The sequence below is a fragment of the Myxine glutinosa genome, chromosome 9 (assembly GCF_964187855.1).
Source record: "Myxine glutinosa chromosome 9, kmMyxGlut1.1, whole genome shotgun sequence".
Taxonomy (NCBI): Eukaryota; Metazoa; Chordata; class Myxini; order Myxiniformes; family Myxinidae; genus Myxine; species Myxine glutinosa.
The window spans coordinates 92,401,535-92,419,467 of record NC_136269.1 but is presented as its reverse complement, the minus strand read 5'-3'; the positions used below and the strand labels follow the sequence as shown (position 1 = coordinate 92,419,467).

At 50.0% G+C, this 17,933-nt stretch overlaps 2 protein-coding genes across 6 annotated transcripts in view; both read left to right on the top strand.

The window, feature by feature from the left end:
* The window catches only part of CNEP1R1 (CTD nuclear envelope phosphatase 1 regulatory subunit 1), a 61,669-nt gene that overhangs the window by 9,370 nt on the left and 34,366 nt on the right, over positions 1–17,933 (top strand). For 3 of the 5 annotated variants that reach the window (XM_068105149.2, XM_068105148.2, XM_068105147.2), the window contains exons 1-2: positions 6,065–6,396; positions 9,910–9,981. In XM_068105149.2, the coding sequence (XP_067961250.1) occupies positions 6,372–6,396; positions 9,910–9,981 (97 nt within the window). In that variant the 5' untranslated portion in view covers positions 6,065–6,371. Of the gene's footprint in view, positions 1–6,064; positions 6,397–9,909; positions 9,982–17,933 lie in introns of those variants that run through there. The other 2 variants (XM_078784527.1, XR_010982734.2) reach the window with 2 other exon arrangements.
* Positions 7,275–8,229, top strand: LOC144893695 (uncharacterized). Its single transcript, XM_078785057.1, has 2 exons — positions 7,275–7,470; positions 7,592–8,229. The coding sequence occupies exons 1-2, from the start codon at positions 7,275–7,277 to the stop codon at positions 7,741–7,743; spliced, it is 348 nt and encodes a 115-aa protein (XP_078641183.1). The 3' UTR covers positions 7,744–8,229.

The window sequence follows — 17,933 nt, the reverse complement described above, 5'->3', positions numbered from 1 at the left end:
TACCATAGGAGGAGAGTTTGGTGAGCAGATCGGGGAGCCAGACCGTATCGAAGGCACGTGATATGGCAAGGGAGACAGCTCTAATTTCCTGTTTGACATTGAAGACCTCCATCCATTGTTGAGACAGCAGAAGCAGCATGTCCAGAGTAGAGTGACCAGGTCTGAAACCAAAAACCTGGTCTTTGGGGTCTTTTTGGTCTTTTCAGTGTTTGGGGTCTTTTTGGGTCTTCTGGTCTTTTCAATATTTGGGGTCTTTTGTGTCTTCGGGGTCTTTTGGGTTTTCGGAGTCTTTTAGGTCTTGTCTTTTCAATATTTTGGGTCTTTTGGGTCTTCTTTTTCTTTTCTTTTTTCTGTTTGGGTCTTTGTGTCTTTTTTGTGTTCGATGTCTTTTGGGTCTTTGGGGGCTTTTCAATATTTAGTGTTTTTGGGGTCTTTTGGGTCTTTAGGATATTTTCGATCTTCAGGGTCTCTTGCGTATTTTGGGTCTTTGGGGTCCATTGATTGGGGCTTCGGGGTCTTTTCAGTCTTTCTGGTCTTTGGGGTCTTTTGGTTCCTCTGGGTCCTTTTGGTCCTCGGGGTATTTTGGGGTATTTAGGGTCCTTGGGGTCTTTTTGGTGCTCAGGGTCTTTTGGGTCCTCTGGGTGTTTCCTCAGGAGATTGGGGGGGGGGGGGAGGCGGATCATTTGGGTCCTCTTGTACTTCAGGTTAAGTATTTCGGGTTACAATTGTGGGGGGCGTCAAGTCAGCTGTCCAACAATTGGGTGAAAAGCGGACATACATACATACATACATACATTCAAACACTTGCTCCATTATATATATAGATTATATATAGATTACAAAATATAATCCATATACGAATGTAATCGCGTATATAATTAATATTTTGCGAATAATAGTTCAGTATTGAGTCTTAATATGCATCCCACTTTTTGTAATGGTACAATCCATAACTACCTCCGTGTGGCGGACACGAAGGCTCACTGGCATGAGGGCATCATTCCGCGCACCAAGTGGGCGGCGGCCACGCCCGAGGGGTAGGCGTGGCCATGGGATATACACCGGGCGCGCAGCCCGGAGCGCGCCAGTGCTACAGTTGAGCTCTTATAATAAAGACTCTTAAACTTACCGCGTTGTCCGCTTCCTCCTTGTTATTCAAGTAAGCGCGCGTAGCACCGCACTTCATTGGTGACCCTCCGACGTTGGATCAGCCGTCGCTGACCGACCGAATACGCCATCGCAATGGCAAACAACGCGGTTACGATCAAACTCCCCGAGTTCTGGGAGGCTCAAGCTGAAGTATGGTTCCTGCAGGCGGAAGCCCAGTTCCGACTTCGAGGCATCACGGTGGACGAGACCATGTACTGCCACGTGGTCGCCTCCCTCGGGCCCGGCACGGCCGCCCGCGTCGTGTCGGTCCTGAGGAACCCACCGGCCGACGGCAGGTACGAGGCGATCAAGCGTCTCCTCCTCGCCACGTTCGGCCTCACGGTGGACGCTCGGGCCGACCGCCTCCTGGACCTCCCGGGCCTCGGTGACACACGACCGTCGGTCCGCATGGACCATATGCTGTCGTTGATGGGTGACGAAACCCCGAACGCTCTATTCCGGGCGTTGTTTCGACGCCAGCTGCCGGCACGAATCCGCCTCGCGTTGGCCGGTTCTGCGACGACGGAACCCCGAGCTCTCGCTGCCGAGGCCGACAGGTTCTTCGCGGCTTTGGACACCCAGGCGAGTTTTGGCGCGGCCGTCGCGGCTCTCAGGGCTGACCCTGATGCTGATGCACCACACCTCGTGGATTTCGAGGCTGATGCGCATTTCGTGTCCGCCGCCATGCCCCGCCCACCGCCGCGGAAAAAACCGCGGCCTCCGCCGCCTTCGCCGCAAACCTGCTGTTTTTTCCACGCCCAGTTCGGCCACAAGGCTCGGCAATGTCGCCCGCTGTGCTCATTCGGCAGGTCGGGAAATGGCCTGGCCGGCCCTCGGTAGTGGCACTGAGCGCCGGCCGTGCAAACAGCCTACTGTTCATCACGGACACCTTATCTGGGTGCCGTTACCTGTGCGACACGGGAGCGCAGGTGAGTGTCATTCCCGCCGGTACGTCCGACAAGCAGTCCGCGGGCCGGGGCCCCGCGCTACTTGCTGCCAACGGTACGTCCATTCGCACGTATGGAAAACGATTCCTTTCTCTGCAGTTCGGAGGGCAGGTTTTCCGGTGGTCGTTCGTCACTGCCGACGTGCCTATGGCTCTGCTCGGCGCGGACTTCCTGTGTGCCAATGGTCTACTGGTGGACGTCAAGCACAGAAGGCTTGTCCAGGCTGACACGTTCAGCTCGCTCGCGTGCGCGCTGCCCGCCTCGTTGAGCAGCTCCCGGAGTGGCTCATCGAGCGGTTCGCCGAGCGGCTTGCTGAGCGGTTCGGTTCCGGCCAGGTTCATCTGTACGCTTCCGGCAGCGAATGAATTCACCCGCCTCCTCGCGGGTTTCCTGGCCCTCACGCGGCCCACCTTCTCGGCGGGAGCCGTCAAGCACGGGGAGGAACACCACATCCCCACCGCCGGGCCACCGGTCTACGCCCGGGCACGCCGCCTCGAGCCGTCGAAGCTCGCGGTAGCTAAAGCGGAGTTCGCTACGCTGGAGCGGCTCGGCATCGTGCGGCGCTCCGAGAATGCTTGGGCGTCGCCGCTTCACATCGTGCCAAAGCCCGGCATGGGATGGCGACCGTGCGGGGACTACCGGTGCCTCAACGACGCCACCACCCCTGACCGCTACCCCGTCCCCCACATTCAGGACTTCTCCGCCCGGTTGGTGGGCATGTCCTTCTTTTCGAAGGTGGACCTCATACGCGGCTACCATCAGGTCCCCGTCAGGCCGGAGGACATCCCGAAGACGGCGGTCATCACGCCGTTCGGACTTTTCGAATTTCTTCGGATGCCCTTCGGTTTGAAGAATGCGGCTCAGGCGTTCCAGCGACTAATGGACAGCGTCTTGCGCGACTTGGATTTCGTCTGCGTCTACCTGGACGACATCCTCGTCGCCAGCGCGTCCCGCGAAGAGCACCTACACCATCTCCGCACGCTCTTCGAACGTCTGGGCCAGCATGGCCTCATCGTGAACCCCGCCAAGTGCCGGTTCGGCGTCGCCGACATCGACTTTTTGGGGCACCGCGTCACCAGGCACGGGGCCGTCCCCCTACCAGCCAAGGTGGAGGCGGTGAAGGGGTTTCCGCGCCCCCGCACGATCAAGGGGCTCCAGGAGTTCCTGGGCATTGTAAACTTTTACCATCGGTTCCTGCCCCGCATCGCCCAGCTCCTGCGCCCCTTGCACGAGGCCCTCCGGGGCAAGCCGGGCAAAGGTGACGTTACCTGGACCGAGCAGATGGACGCGGCGTTCGCGGGCGCGAAGCTCGCCTTGGCTAACGCCACCATGCTCGCGCACCCGGCACCCGATGCACCGATCGCCCTCACCACCGACACCTCGGACTACGCGGTGGGCGCGGTGCACGAGCAATGGGTGCGTGGTGCTTGGCAATCGCTGGCGTTCTTCAGCCGGCAGCTTCGCCCGCCCGACCGCCGCTATAGTACCTTCGACCGCGAGTTGTTCGGGCTTCACCTGGCGGTCAGGCACTTCCGCCATCTGCTCGAGGGCCGTGCGTTCACGGCCTTCGTCGACCACAAGCCACTGGTCTTCGCGATGGGCAAGGTCGCCGAGCCGTGGTCGGCCCGGCAGCAGCGTCACCTCTCGGCCGTGTCCGAATATACAATGGACATCCGGCACGTGGCGGGGAAGGACAACCCGGTGGCGGATTGCCTTTCCCGGTCCGTCGCCCACGCAGTCCACCTTGGCATCGACTATGCCCGGATGGCGGTGGACCAGGCCGCCGACCCCGGCGTCCAGGCCTTGCGGACCGCCGTCACGGGCCTCTGCGTCACCGAGGTGCCGTTCGACGGCGCGGCCCTCTTGTGCGACGTCTCCCTCGGGCGGCCTCGCCCCATCGTGCCCGCGGGCTGGCAGCGCCAGGTTTTTGACGCCATCCACGGCCTGTCCCACCCGGGCACGAAGGCCTCCCAGAGGTTGGTCGCCGACAAGTTTGTCTGGCATGGCCTCCGGAAGGCCGTCCGCGGCTGGACCAGGACGTGCCTCGCGTGCCAGCGCGCGAAGGTGCACCGACACACCCAGGCCCCATTGGCCCCGTTTACGGTGCCGGAACGTAGGTTCAACCACGTTCACGTGGACCTGGTGGGACCTCTGCCCCCCTCGCGGGGTTTCACCCATGTCCTGACAATGGTGGACCGCACCACCCGGTGGCCGGAGGCCGTGCCTTTGGCGGCGACGACGGCGGCGGACGTCGCGCAGGCGTTCATCGCCACCTGCGTTGCCCGGTTCGGCGCCCCCTCGGACATCTCGTCCGACCGCGGCCCCCAGTTCACCTCGGAGCTCTGGGGGGCGGTCGCGCGGGGGCTCGGGGTCTAGCTGCACCGAACCACGGCCTAACACCCCCAGGCCAACGGCCTGTGCGAGCGGTTCCACCACTCGTTGAAGGCCGCGCTCCGGGCCACCCTCCGCGACGGCGGCTGGGTCGACAGGCTCCCCTGGGTCCTGCTGGGCCTCCGGACGGCGCCCAAGGACGACCTGCGCGCATCCGCGGCGGAGTTGGTCTTCGGACAACCGCTGCGGGTGCCGGGCGAGTTCCTCCCCGACCCCACGGCACCATGGTCCGCGGCGCAGGCATCACGGGCACCCGCCTACGCACGTCGCCCCGGAGCTTCGCACCGCGGAGTACGTCTTCATCCGGCACGATGCCCACCGGACACCACTGCGGCCCCCATACGACGGCCCTTTCCGCGTGCTGGAGACCGGGGTGAAACATTTCACCTTGGATATCGGCGGTACTCCCGACCGCGTCTCGGTGGATCGCCTCAAGCCGGCCCACCTCGACGTGGACCACCCACCGCCGGTGGCTCGGCCCCCGCATCGGGGCCGCCCCCCTGCGGGCGGACCCCTGGCGCCGCCCAGGCCCGCCGGCACGCCGCCCCCCGGTCCTGCACCCATCCCGGGTGCAGCCGGAGGCATCCCAGCTGGCATCCCTGCACCCCGGACGCCGCCGGTCGCCAGAGGGCGCTTCGGCCGGGTCATCCGTTTGCCCCGCAAACTGGCCCTCCAGGTGCGTGGGAATTCTGGGGGGGGGGGGGGGGGCGCGTGTGGCGGACACGAAAGCTCACTGGCGTGAGGGCATCATTCCGCGCACCAAGTGGGCGGCGGCCACGCCCGAGGGGTAGGCGTGGCCACGGGATATACACCGGGCACGGAGCCCGGAGCGCGCCAGTGCTACAGTTGAGCTCTTATAATAAAGACTCTTAAACTTACCGCGTTGTCCGCTTCCTCCTTGTTATACAAGTAAGCGCGTGTAGCACCGCGCTTCACATACATACATACATACATACATTCAAACACTTGCTCCATTATATATATAGATTCTATATAGATTACATAATATAATCCATATACGAATGTAATCGCGTATATAATTAATATTTTGCGAATAATAGTTCAGTATTGAGTCTTGATATGCATCCCACTTTTTGTAATGGTACAATCCATAACTACCCCTTTTTGTAATGGTTCAATCCATACCTTCGAATCGGGTAAGGTAAAGGGTAATGGATGCGAACTTCCCGGAATCACGGATGTCATTTTATGTGCAGAGATTTCAAACAGGGTGAATTGATCTGTTCACGTAAAGCAAGTGCCAATTATGATTATGACACCTCATTATATGATGAATTATGCTACCTCATCATATGATGAATTATGATACCTCATAATATATGATTAATTATGATACCAAACTTTTGTGGCATTTTGACTGGTGTGACTGGAGAAGAGTTTTGGAGGAATTTCCACGACCGCCAGTTTGACGCACTTTCGGTCACGTGATCGACATGGCCTCCACAATTTAACATCTCTACCCTGGCCTAATGTCATAACCCAAATTTGGTAGCATTTTGACTTTTGGGTCTGGAGAAGATTTTTGAAGGAATTTACTAAAGTGAGGCTGCCATTTTGACACATTTCCGGTCACGTGACCGGAACGGCCTTTGCAATCCCCGTTCGCACTCAGGAGGGGAACTTTGCTGCCAAATTTCAGCCGCAAAGGCCCAATTGGTTGAACGGAGCGGAAAAGTCGGAATAGTAGACGGACGGACGATGAAAATACCTAATCTGGAAATTCAATCCCTCGTTTAGCAAAATAAAATACGTATCATAATGGACCAATCGGAGGGCGCGTTACTGTCGTGTGAACAGCCACGAACGACCAATCGCTGATGTCGTTAAGGGGTTGCGCGGAAGGACGAACAGGCGCTCTGAGGGATGAACTCTTTGGAGCAAGCTGAGGGTGAGAAGTGCTGAAGGAAGACGTTGTTTCCGTTTATTCTTTATTTCACGTTTGACTATTTCTCTCCCGTGTTCGTGGACCGTCAAGGTTGCGAGAAAGAGTAATAATTGTGAGTTTCATGGTTGTGTCGGTATCTAGGACGTTTTTGCTTGTCTCCTGTTGTACAAATGTTCAAGCCAAAAGCAAACCTGAGTCATTTATGCCGCTCGTCTGATATCCACGCGCTGATTGTGTAATATGAGTTCCCCTACGAGCAATGTAAATGCAATAGAACGCCATAAGACCCATCGAACATGCGCAATGGTTGCCAACCTATGGTTGGCTCTTTGCCTTATTAAAAATGTGCATGATTGAAAACAAATTAGAACATGTATGATATAATTCTCATCATTCTACCCTGGCCCATCCTATGGACGATATTGTTTCAAGCATGCAACATGTTCTTCAGAAGCATCCCTTTGCTTTATTTGGGTGGTGCATAGGCAACAGATTGCTGCCTCGATCGCTCCCCAAAAAAAACAAAAAAACCCCCTGGGTTACGTACATGAAGCAAAAACGTGCATACTGCTTATTTGCATGTATAATACATAGTGCTTATATACTATATAGCTTGGGTAGTTCCAGTTGCATCCCCTCACCACCTCCAAAGGGAAAATACCAAGATGGGTGAATGTTTTTTTTTTTCTTTTCAAAACTTGATGGAATAAAATGAAACTTGCACATGCACAACTTCAGGGAGCCCTCACTAATCCCTGAAAGTTTCCACTTCATCGGTCAAATCCTCCCGGAGTAGATGATATTATCCAAAAAGACCTGGACAACTTTGGTTGTTAATATATTTAGTACCACAAATGATAAAATGATACTCTTTGGTTTATATGATACAGCAACTCATATCGTTTTATGCCTACAAGGTGCAGATTCTGCAGGAACTCAAATCGGATGACGGACTCAAACGCAAGGTGTTTGCCTTGGTAATGCTCAATCGCATAGAGGATGACGAAGATTACCTGAAAAAGTTCATGCACAGACGAAGCTTGCTTTCATGCATCGGGGAAGGTCAACCGGCACAACGTGAGTATCTGGGACTCTGAAAACCCCCACGTGGTCATTGAACACATACGTGGCAGTCCAAAGGTCAAGGTGCGGTGTGGCCTTCTCCATGACTGCTTGGTGGGTCCGTTTTTCTTTGCAGAGGATACAGTGACCTCAACTACTTACGTGAACATGTTGGAAGGATTCGATTTCCCACAGATTGAAGACCTGCTACCTGATATCATTTTTCAACACGACGGCCTCCCTCATCCCCACAAATTGGGCCTTAGTCGTTCGAACCATCTTGAATGAAAAAATCCAGGTCGCTGGATTGGTCAAGACGGACCAACCGCCCGGCTTCCATGATCACCAGAAGTAACCCCCATGGATTTTTTTTTCTGTGAGGGTTTGTCAAAGATGTTGTCTATAACACCAGGGTGGCAAACATGCAGGATATGCATTCTTAGATCACAGGTGCATGTGCACTGGTGGACACAAACATGCAAAGCCGAACATAATAATAATTTGTGTACCGCCTTGATGTCCTGCGCGTGACAAACGGAGCTCACATTGAAGTGTATTGATGGTGTGCATAAAACTTTGAGTTTCTGTATCGTATAAACCAAAGGGTATCGTTCTATCATTTGTGGTTCTAAATATATTAACAACCAAAGTTGTCCAGGTCTTTGTGGAACACCTTGTGTACATGAACACTTGTGAACACCTTAGTCACATACTCCAAAAGACTCATTAATATATAGAAGATGTATAATTCTTAATAAATTATGAGAAACAAGTTAAACGTGATTCAGTGAAAGTTTATAACTGAAAAAGCTGGACTTCCAAGTCAGTAGAGCCGACGTTTCGGTGGGAATCCACTCGTCTTGTTCACGGAAAATGTTGAAGTGAAGAAGAAGAAGTTTGAAAATCGCCACGTGACCTCATCCTTTGGTACGGTGAATTGGTATGTTGGCCAATGCGGGAGTCATGTGGCTCTTGCAGACAGCGTGGAATAAATATGATGGTCTTGGCCCACGTAACATTTTAGTAAATCTAACAAACAAAGCATTTGACTTTTTTTTTTTTTTTTTTAAATTTACTCTGAGCATTTAAACTGATCTCTTAAGTTTTCCAAATGACTATTTCCAAGCATCTCAGGCCTTCCAGTTTCTGGAGGTCATAACAGACCGCAGCACCCCCTCCCTGGCGGCTTTCTCTCGGTGCATTTAGCCCAGACACCTATTTTCTTTTCATTCAATAGACACAGACTTTCCAGACAGAAGTGTGGAAATCGCTAGGATTTGATTGCAGAAAAGGAAAGTAACAACTGCAATTCTTTACAACAGTAATACAACTCAATTGAGCGAAAACTCCATGGAGTTGTATTGCCCCAAGAGACCAGGCTGATGTATCTTGGTCGATCTGCAGCACCACCAAACATCATCACACAGTTTAGCTCCTTTGTTTGCTCTCCATTTGTTACTTTCCTTCTTTCTCTTCGATTTATACATGGTATTTTGATGACCTCAACCACCTAAGGTGGACAGACCATATATGTTTTCCTCCTCCACCGAAGGTGGATGGGGGTTATGTTTTCACTTCTGTCTGTTTGTGAGCAGTATGTGACAAGGATGTTAGGTGTGTGACAATAACGCATTGATTAAATTTTGGTGAAAATCCGGATACTATAATTTTTAAATTGATTCGTCACCATTGATAGGGCCAAAAATGATATACTGTATACATATAGCACGATATTTCAGATTGTTGTGGACGGATTTGGATGAAACTTGGAAGAATTCATTCGGTTTTGGTGAAGATCTGAAGAAGAAAAAGAAGAACCACCTTTAGAGGCCATTTTTTCCCCGCAAAGCAGGGGTTGGCCTTTTTGGGCACCGTGGTTCCCTTTTTGAAGCAATGTTTTATGGCCGGATGCCCTTCCTGCCGCCAACCCTGTTGGTTACCTCTTGTGACACGCGTGGAATTACCAGTTAACTGGTACTCAATTTGTCGACCTCGGAAGGACGACAGGCTGAGTCAACCCCCTTGGTGTTAATTCGGTGATCGACCGGGATTCAAACCCAGGATTCTAGGATCCCAAGCTGGCACCCTAACCGCTAAGCCAACACCAGGCTTTCGTTGGTGAAGATCTGGATATGAGAATTTTCTAAAGTGATTCTTCACCATTGAGAGTGCGGCAAAAAACGATATATAGCACGATATCTCAAAATGTTGTGGATGGGTTATGACAAAATGTGGTGAATGGGTTGGCTAGTTTACACGAACAAGCCAATTCTATTTTGGTTCAGGTCCGGATCCAGATCTGGCCTAGCGGTAGATACAAAATGTAAACTGTTTGGCTTGGCAGAGGAATATATGCGCTCTACCGAGTGACGTTCTAGTCAAATTGATTGTGATTGGTGCTTTTACATTATTAAGTGCTTTTACTATTTTTCGTTCTTTCTATTCTTTTTCCAGATCTGAAAGCTTTTGAGAGACGTTTAACAGAGATCATATCAGGTATACAGCCAGCCACTGGAAGATGGCGCAGTAAGTATTTGTTTTTGGAATAAGAAAATGATTTTTTTATTTCTTTTTTATTTTGCTTTTGCACAGTATGATTTTTACCTGTGTTTGCTGAGATAATTTGTCTGACAGGATTGTGTAGGCATAGTATAGCACATTTTGAGCTTCCTTGTCCGGGTTTGATTCTTTGCTTTATTATAAAATGTCAAATTGTTGTATTGCTGGCAGGGTGGTAGGGTGTTTCATCACATTGTGCCTTCCCTCAGATGGCCGTTAAGCTGGGCACCCATCTGCTACCATTAGCTAGTGGACTTTGAAAACCGGGGCGCCAGGGCATACGCCATGTCCTGCATGCTGGCCATGTCGTTGAGGAATGGGGAGGGGGGAGAGGGGCCCATTGTTCACACAATTCAAGGAGTTCAAGGAGAACCTAATTCAAGGAGTGGTGGCACACAGAGCGGCCCATTCAACACGAAAGACACGAGTCAGGACATCGTTAACCTATCCAGTCTAAAATGGACAAGGCTTTTCTGTCGCATGGGTCGTACGCCAGTTATACCGAAGACGTGTCTTTAATATACAGTATGTTAAAATTACTATGAACTGCATGAGCACAAATGGTGCGTGCTAAGGCCTTAAATTCTAACTACGGACCCCCACCACATAAATGTAACTAGATGGTATTGATAGAATACTTGCCCTGCACAGTCAACTTGGTGTGAGCCAACTCTTCCGTTTTTGGAAAAAAAATAAAAATTGATCCAATATGGCTGCCAGACCACGTGAGCGATGGCATCCTAATTTATATTCTCGAATATTATTGTTGCGAAGATCACGATCAATAAATTTCAAACTGATCAGACTGTGTTGTCCCTGTCAAATTATGACGTCATAATTACGCCACCAATGACGTCATCGTTAACCACACCCATTCCCCTTATGAGGTTCTTTCCAATGAACCACGTTGAAATTTTTTCCATGGAGCAGTTTTGGAGATATAGATGTGCAATGGTTTTCGGATTTTCCAAGATGGCGTCTGGACCACGTGACCTATGATGTCATAATTATCATTAAATAGTTATATAGGAGGAGGCGCTCCTCTGGTGAAAATGTAGTGTCAATCGGACCAAAAGTTGCAGAGAAAGAAAAATTAATACTGATCGGATGAAGCGTTATACTTGTCGAATTATAATGTCATTATGAAGGCACCGATGACATCATCATCAACATATCTTATTCCCCATGGGGAGTAATTGACAGTGAGCCTTGTTTCAACTTTTTCCATTGAGCAGTTGGGGAGATATGGAGGTGTAAAGTTTTTCCAAGATGGCGTCCATACCACGTGACCTATGACATCATAATTATGAATAAAAAAAATTCTACAAGCGTAGACGCTCCTATGGTAAAATGTCGTGTCAATCGGACCAACGATTGCTGAGAAAGTGAATTTAAAAAATGCAGACACCCAACAGGTACGCAACCGAATGCCTAACCCTACTTTTCGTTTCGTGAGCACAGGGTAACAATACCAAACCACAGCATAGCAAAGGCAACTAGAACAGTACTCAGTAGAGCGCATACCGCTGACGGGCTGAACAGTTTATGTTTTGTATCCCACTGATAGGCCAAATCTGCATTCGGCCCTGAACCAAAATCTAATCGTCTTGTTCTTGTCACCAAACCAGCTCGTCCACCAAATTTAGTCATAACTCGTCCATCACTTTTTTAAATATCATGTTTTATATCGCTTTTCACCCGATCTCTCAATGGTGAAGAATCACTTGAAAATTAAATAATTATCGTATCCAAATCCATAATATTCAGATCTTCACCAAAATCGAATCGATTAGTCCTTGTCACACACCGAACCTGTCCACCAAGTTTCGTTCAAATCCATCCATAACGTTTTGAGATATCCTGCTATTTATCGTATTTGGCCCTATCTCCCAATGGTGAAGAATCACTTTTAAAAATTCTAATAGCCAGATCCGAATCTGGATCTTCACCAAAATCTAATCATTTCGTCCTTGTCACATAGACTTCCTCTCTGCCAAATTTTGTTTGAATCCGTTCACACCTTTTTGAGATTCTTGTTCACAGACAGACAGACAGGTAGACAGGGGTGAAAACATAACCTCCATCCACCTTAGGTGGTCGACGTAACTAGAACATCACTCGGTAGAGCACGTATCTCCGCCAGGCTGAACATTTTACATTTTGTAGCCCATTGATGAGCCATATCTGCATCCCGACCTCAACCAAAATCTAATCCGCTTGGTCTTGTCACCTAACCAACTCATCAACCAAGTTTTGTCTGAATCCGTCCACAACATTCTGAAACATCATGCTGTACGCATATATTATTTTTGGCAATGTCTCTGAATGCGAATGGTGAAGATTTACTTTAACAATTCTAGTAGGCGGAGCCGGATCTTCACCAAAATCTAATCGTTTCGTCCTTGTTACACACCCAACCTCTCCACCAAGTTTTGTCCAAATCTGTCCATAACCTTTTGAGATACCCTGCTCACAGACAGTTGGGGGAGAAAACACAACCTCCGTCCACCTTAGGTGGTGGTGGTAATAATTTGTCACTCGATAGCGAAAAAGAAAATATCATTGTGTGATCTTGCATTACATAAGATGATGTTCTGTATAAGCTCTACATTATTAAGTGAACATATCTTAATTCACATTGATACAGTACCTGGCTGCCTTTGTGCATCATTTCTGGGTGTAAGATTATGTTATGCGATTGATGCCACATCATCCTCATTTATAATTTGCGGGAATTTGCAATTTGCTCAGTCTACGGACACATGGTGTCCCACTCTTTTGAAAAGTAACACAGGATATTTAACGTCCATCAGTGGATGCCAACAGATGGGACAGTAGTCTTAACCTTGCCAAAGCACCAGGATGACAGTTTATAACAGGATAAGGAGTACATGTGTTACGAATTCCGGGTCATTTCTTATTAATGGATATTATATTAAAGGTTGTTGTGGTTAAAAGGGTTAGGAACCCTTCTGGTAAAAATGAGACGAGAAACGGGATCGTAAACCGGAAGAAAAAGGGAGACGAGGTCTGGGAGAAAGCGGCCATCTTCTTCTTCCTCGCCGAGCTCCGACGCGCGCTGAGTCGATCTTGACCAGCTTTGGAACGCGGAGTTTGCAAAGCCCGTCTGGCGAGAGGAGTTACCTGCGCGGGGTAATTACCGGTTACGCGTCAAGTTGCCGTGGGTTCCTGCACGGAACCAAGCGTCCGGCACCGTTCGCCTCAACGTCTACAAGGACGCGTACGGGAGGCGCCTTGGGCCTCGCGCGCTTTGCGAGCCCCGAAGCCGCGATCACGAGCACCGACCTCGGTGGGCTGCCGAGGAGGTGTCCGCCACAACAGCCGTTCCCGGTACGGGACGTGCACGGTTGGAGTACGCCAGCCAGGGGTCCGTTCAACCGCCCGTGTGCGGAGAGGTCGACCTTCCCCTTGGTCTGGAGGGGCCCAGAGACATTGTGAGGGACAGTGACTATTGAGGGTCGTGAGTGGGGCAAGGGGGAAAAATGTATGAGATGGCCATCTTAGTAATATTGTTGATTGATTGTTGATTGTTGTTGATGGATTGATAATATATTATTAATTAATCCGGATCCTTGGTGTGGGGTTGCTTATTGACCTGAATTGTTGTCTTCCATATTGATTGCGTTACGAAAGCGTATAAATCGTATATCTTTCTGGCGGGGTTCCTCCCACGGTCCGGGGGTCACCAAGACCAGGTAGTTACCGGGAGGACCACGTAACAGAATTGGGGGCTCGTCCGGGATAGAAAATTGTATAAAATAATAAAATAATATTTTTATTAATTAAAATTTATTAATTAAGTATTAATTGGTCAATTTTTGGGAAATTGTGGTAAAGTCTTGGGTGAAGGTTAACAGGTGTTAACGATAGGCACCATGGCGTTTGTGGCACAGAACTTTGCGGTAACCCCGAGTGAGGCACAGTTCCGAGCGTAACTAAAATCGGACCTCTTGAAATTGGCCAAACATTTTAACTTGGAGGTCCGAACTAATTTGAGGAAGGCAGAGTTGCAGACCGCGGTGATACAATCTGTGGTGGGATTAGGAACATGGGACGAGTTAGCCTGGGAGTGGCTACCCGAAGAACCAGAAGACGTAGAGCTCCGGAAACTGGAGTTGCAATTACGGAGCCAGGAACGGATCAAAGAAGAAGAAAGGAAAGCAGAAAAGGAAAGATCAGAAGAGGAAAGGAAAGCAGAAGAGAGGAGAGAAGAGAAACAAGCAGAAGAAAGGAGAGTGGAACGAGAACTCCAGGAAAGGTTAGAAGGGAGAAAAGCAAAGCAGAGGAGAGGAGAGCTGCAAGGGAACTCGAAGCAGAGGAGAGAAAAGCCGAAAGGGAGTTAAAGGAACGTGACCTGGCGTTTCAGCAAGAAATTAAATTCAAGGAGCTGGATTTAATGAGAGAACGGGGAGAGGTACCACCCTTGCTGACGGGTCGACACCTAGCCAGAAAACCTGGGATGTGGGCAGACATGTGAGGCTGGTTCCACCCTTCAGTGAAAGGGAAGTCGCTAAATTTTTTCCACACTTTGAGAAAGTGGCTCGACAGTTAAACTGGCCGGAGGAGGCCTGGAGTGTGCTGGTGGGTAAAGCTCAAGAGATTTATTCGGCGCTACCAATGGACCAATGTGCAGATTATGAGGTATTGAAGAAGCACATTCTCAAAGCGTATGAGTTGGTTCCTGAAGCTTACCGGCAAAAATTCAGGAATGCCAGGAAGAGGGAGAGTGAGACCCATGTGGAGTTTGCCAGAGTGAAAGAAAACATGTTTGATCGGTGGTGTGAGTCAAAAGGAGTCGGGAACGACTTCGAAGCATTGCGTGACTTGATCCTGGTGGAGGAATTTCAACAGTGTGTCCACGAGGACATCAAAGTGTACCTGCAGAAAAAGAAAGTACCGAAGTTGTGGGACGCAGCCACCATGGCAGATGATTATGCCTTAACACACCGGATAGGGGTCCACGAACCTAACTCCTCGCCTAGATTTCCGCAGGGGAGTTGTGGAACAGCAGGTTCGGAGAACGACAATACATGGCGGCGGCCTCGAGATGATTATGGGGACAACGCTGATACCCGAACTGTTCGAAATCAGAGGGCGACGGGCCCAAGACAAACTTATTTTCCGGGGGGCCCGAGGCAGACCACGAGTTTTTCCTCCGGGCCTACTTGCGCTTTTTGCAAGAAACCTGGACACTTGATGTCCAGTTGTTACCTCATGAAAAGGGAAAACCCAGAGCGGAGTCCGACTATTACAACTCCGAATGCGATGGCAAGCGTAAGAAATCGCCCACAGAAGAGTTACCAACCATTTATTTATGAGGGGTTTGTCTCACTCGAGTGAGTCTTGACTAACCCAAGACCTGTTAGGGTATTGAGGGACACAGGAGCCCATCAATCCTTAATGCTTGAAGGCATTTTGCCATTGTCAAAGAGTACCGCAACTGGTGATAGTGTTCGGTTACAAGGGATCGGTGGCTGTGTTAGTGCCCCACTTCATGTCATCCATTTGGAATCCGATTTGGTGTCAGGACCGGTCACTGTCGGTTTACAAGCCATGCTTCCTGTAGAGGGAGTATCTGTGGTTATCGGGAATGATTTGGCCGGGGGGCAAATTTATGGTAACCCGAGGGTTGGTAAAGAGCACAGCAGGGAAAATAACACCACACTAGCTCGGGATGGTGACAAAAGTACCAAGTTATTTGTAGGGGGACTGAACTTCAAAACAGAGGAAGAAGTTCTGACCTCTGTCTTCAACAGATATGGGCCGCTGGTGGAAGTGCGGTTGGTAAAAGACAGGGAAACGCAACAGTCAAGAGGGTTCGGCTTTGTCACGTTTGCAAGCGCAAAAGACGCCAGAGAGGCAGAGAAGAATTGGAATGGTAAGGATTTGGAGGGTCGGACCATAACAGTAGGGAAGGCATTTCGTAGGCGTCGAGAGGTCTACAGAAGAGGACAACTTGGCGGTAGTTTTGGTGTTGGCAGCAGCCGATATTACTATGGAGGCTCCCAGAGTTACGGCATCTCCCGAAAGAATGATTGTCAGAGCACTGGCCGAGACGGAGACCGCCAGTCAGGTGACTGCTGTGACAAGGGGTCCCACCGTAACTGTTAGGAGTCCGGAGAAGTTGAAGCACTCTATATACGGCGGAGCCGCCGAGCCTGGGCTCCTACACGGACTAACCGTGAACGCCACGTTCTTAAAGGCGTCCCGGTAGGGAACTTTCCTGCACGGACTAACCGTGAACTCCACGTTCTTAAAGGCGTCCATGTAATGAACTTTCCTCCCCGGACTAACCGTGAACTCCACATTCCTTAAGGCGGCAATGTAGTGAGTACTCAGCTGGGCCTCCCGAAAAAGTGCTATCGAGTTGTGTAACTTTGGGGCTTTGGTCACCACCCCTTAACCGTCATCCAAGAGAAACTAGAAGTTGTTGACGCTTGGTCCAGAGGGAATTACCTTTGGAATCTCTGGGGGTTTTGTGAAAGTTTGTTGCTTTATTTTTGAGATGTGATAATTGTGCCCGGGGGGAACTGATGATTTGGGGTGTGAGTTATTTTGGTTTGTTTATCAAAGTTGGCCTGCAAAGAAAGTTTTCGTGGTGTTCAAACTTTCTTTCTTGAAGGGGGGGAGTGTTACGAATTCCGGGTCATTTCTTATTAATCGATTTTATATTAAAGGTTGTTGTGGTTAAAAGGGTTAGGAACCCTTCTGGTAAAAATAAGACGAGAAACGGGATCGTAAACCGGAAGAAAAAGGGAGACGAGGTCCGGGAGAAAGCGGCCATCTTCTTCTTCCTCGCCGAGCTCCGACGCGCGCTGAGTCGATCTTGACCGGCTTTGGAACGCGGAGTTTGCAAAGCCCGTCTGGCGAGAGGAGTTACCTGCGCGGGGTAATTACCGGTTACGCGTCAAGTTGCCGTGGGTTCCTGCACGGAACCAAGCGTCCGGCACCGTTCGCCTCAACGTCTACAAGGACGCGTACGGGAGGCGCCTTGGGCCTCGCGCGCTTTGCGAGCCCTGAAGCCGCGATCACGAGCACCGACCTCGGTGGGCTGCCGAGGAGGTGTCCGCCACAACAGCCGTTCCCGGTACGGGACGTGCACGGTTGGAGTACGCCAGCCAGGGGTCCGTTCAACCGCCCGTGTGCGGAGAAGTCGACCTTCCCCTTGGTCTGGAGGGGCCCAGAGACATTGTGAGGGACAGTGACTATTGAGGGTCGTGAGTGGGGCAAGGGGGGAAAATATATGAGATGGCCATCTTAGTAATATTGTTGATTGATTGTTGATTGTTGTTGATGGATTGAGAATATATTATTAATTAATCCGGATCCTTGGTGTGGGGTTGCTTATTGACCTGAATTGTTGTGTCTTCCATATTGATTGCGTTACGAAAGCGTATAAATCATATATCTTTCTGGCGGGGTTCCTCCCACGGTCCGGGGGTCACCAAGACCAGGTAGTTACCGGGAGGACCACGTAACACATGTCTGACTACCCAAGTCCATTCAAAGGTGAACTATCCTGTCAGAATGAATATAACTTGCTAATGTTGTATAAGTTGCACAAAAATTTGACAAATGGCTGAAACGAAAGACCCTCTGAGGCCTTTCAAGTTTTACTTTCATTCCTCGGGCACCCATCTGCTACCATTAGCAGACGTTATTTATTTTAATTAACTCAAATGGACTTCTTTGGCTGGTTGAAGAAGAGTACGCTACCTTTGTTTTTGCAGGTTGTTTTTCAATTCAGTTTTTTTCTTAATTAATGTTGTAATATTGTTGTAAAAAGAGCTTAGCTCTGAACTAAGCTGAGACTGCATGGTTTACATATTAATGCATTGATATTAACATGACAGCATTTAACAATCGGGTATATTAATATAGATGAGAGCCATTGTGCT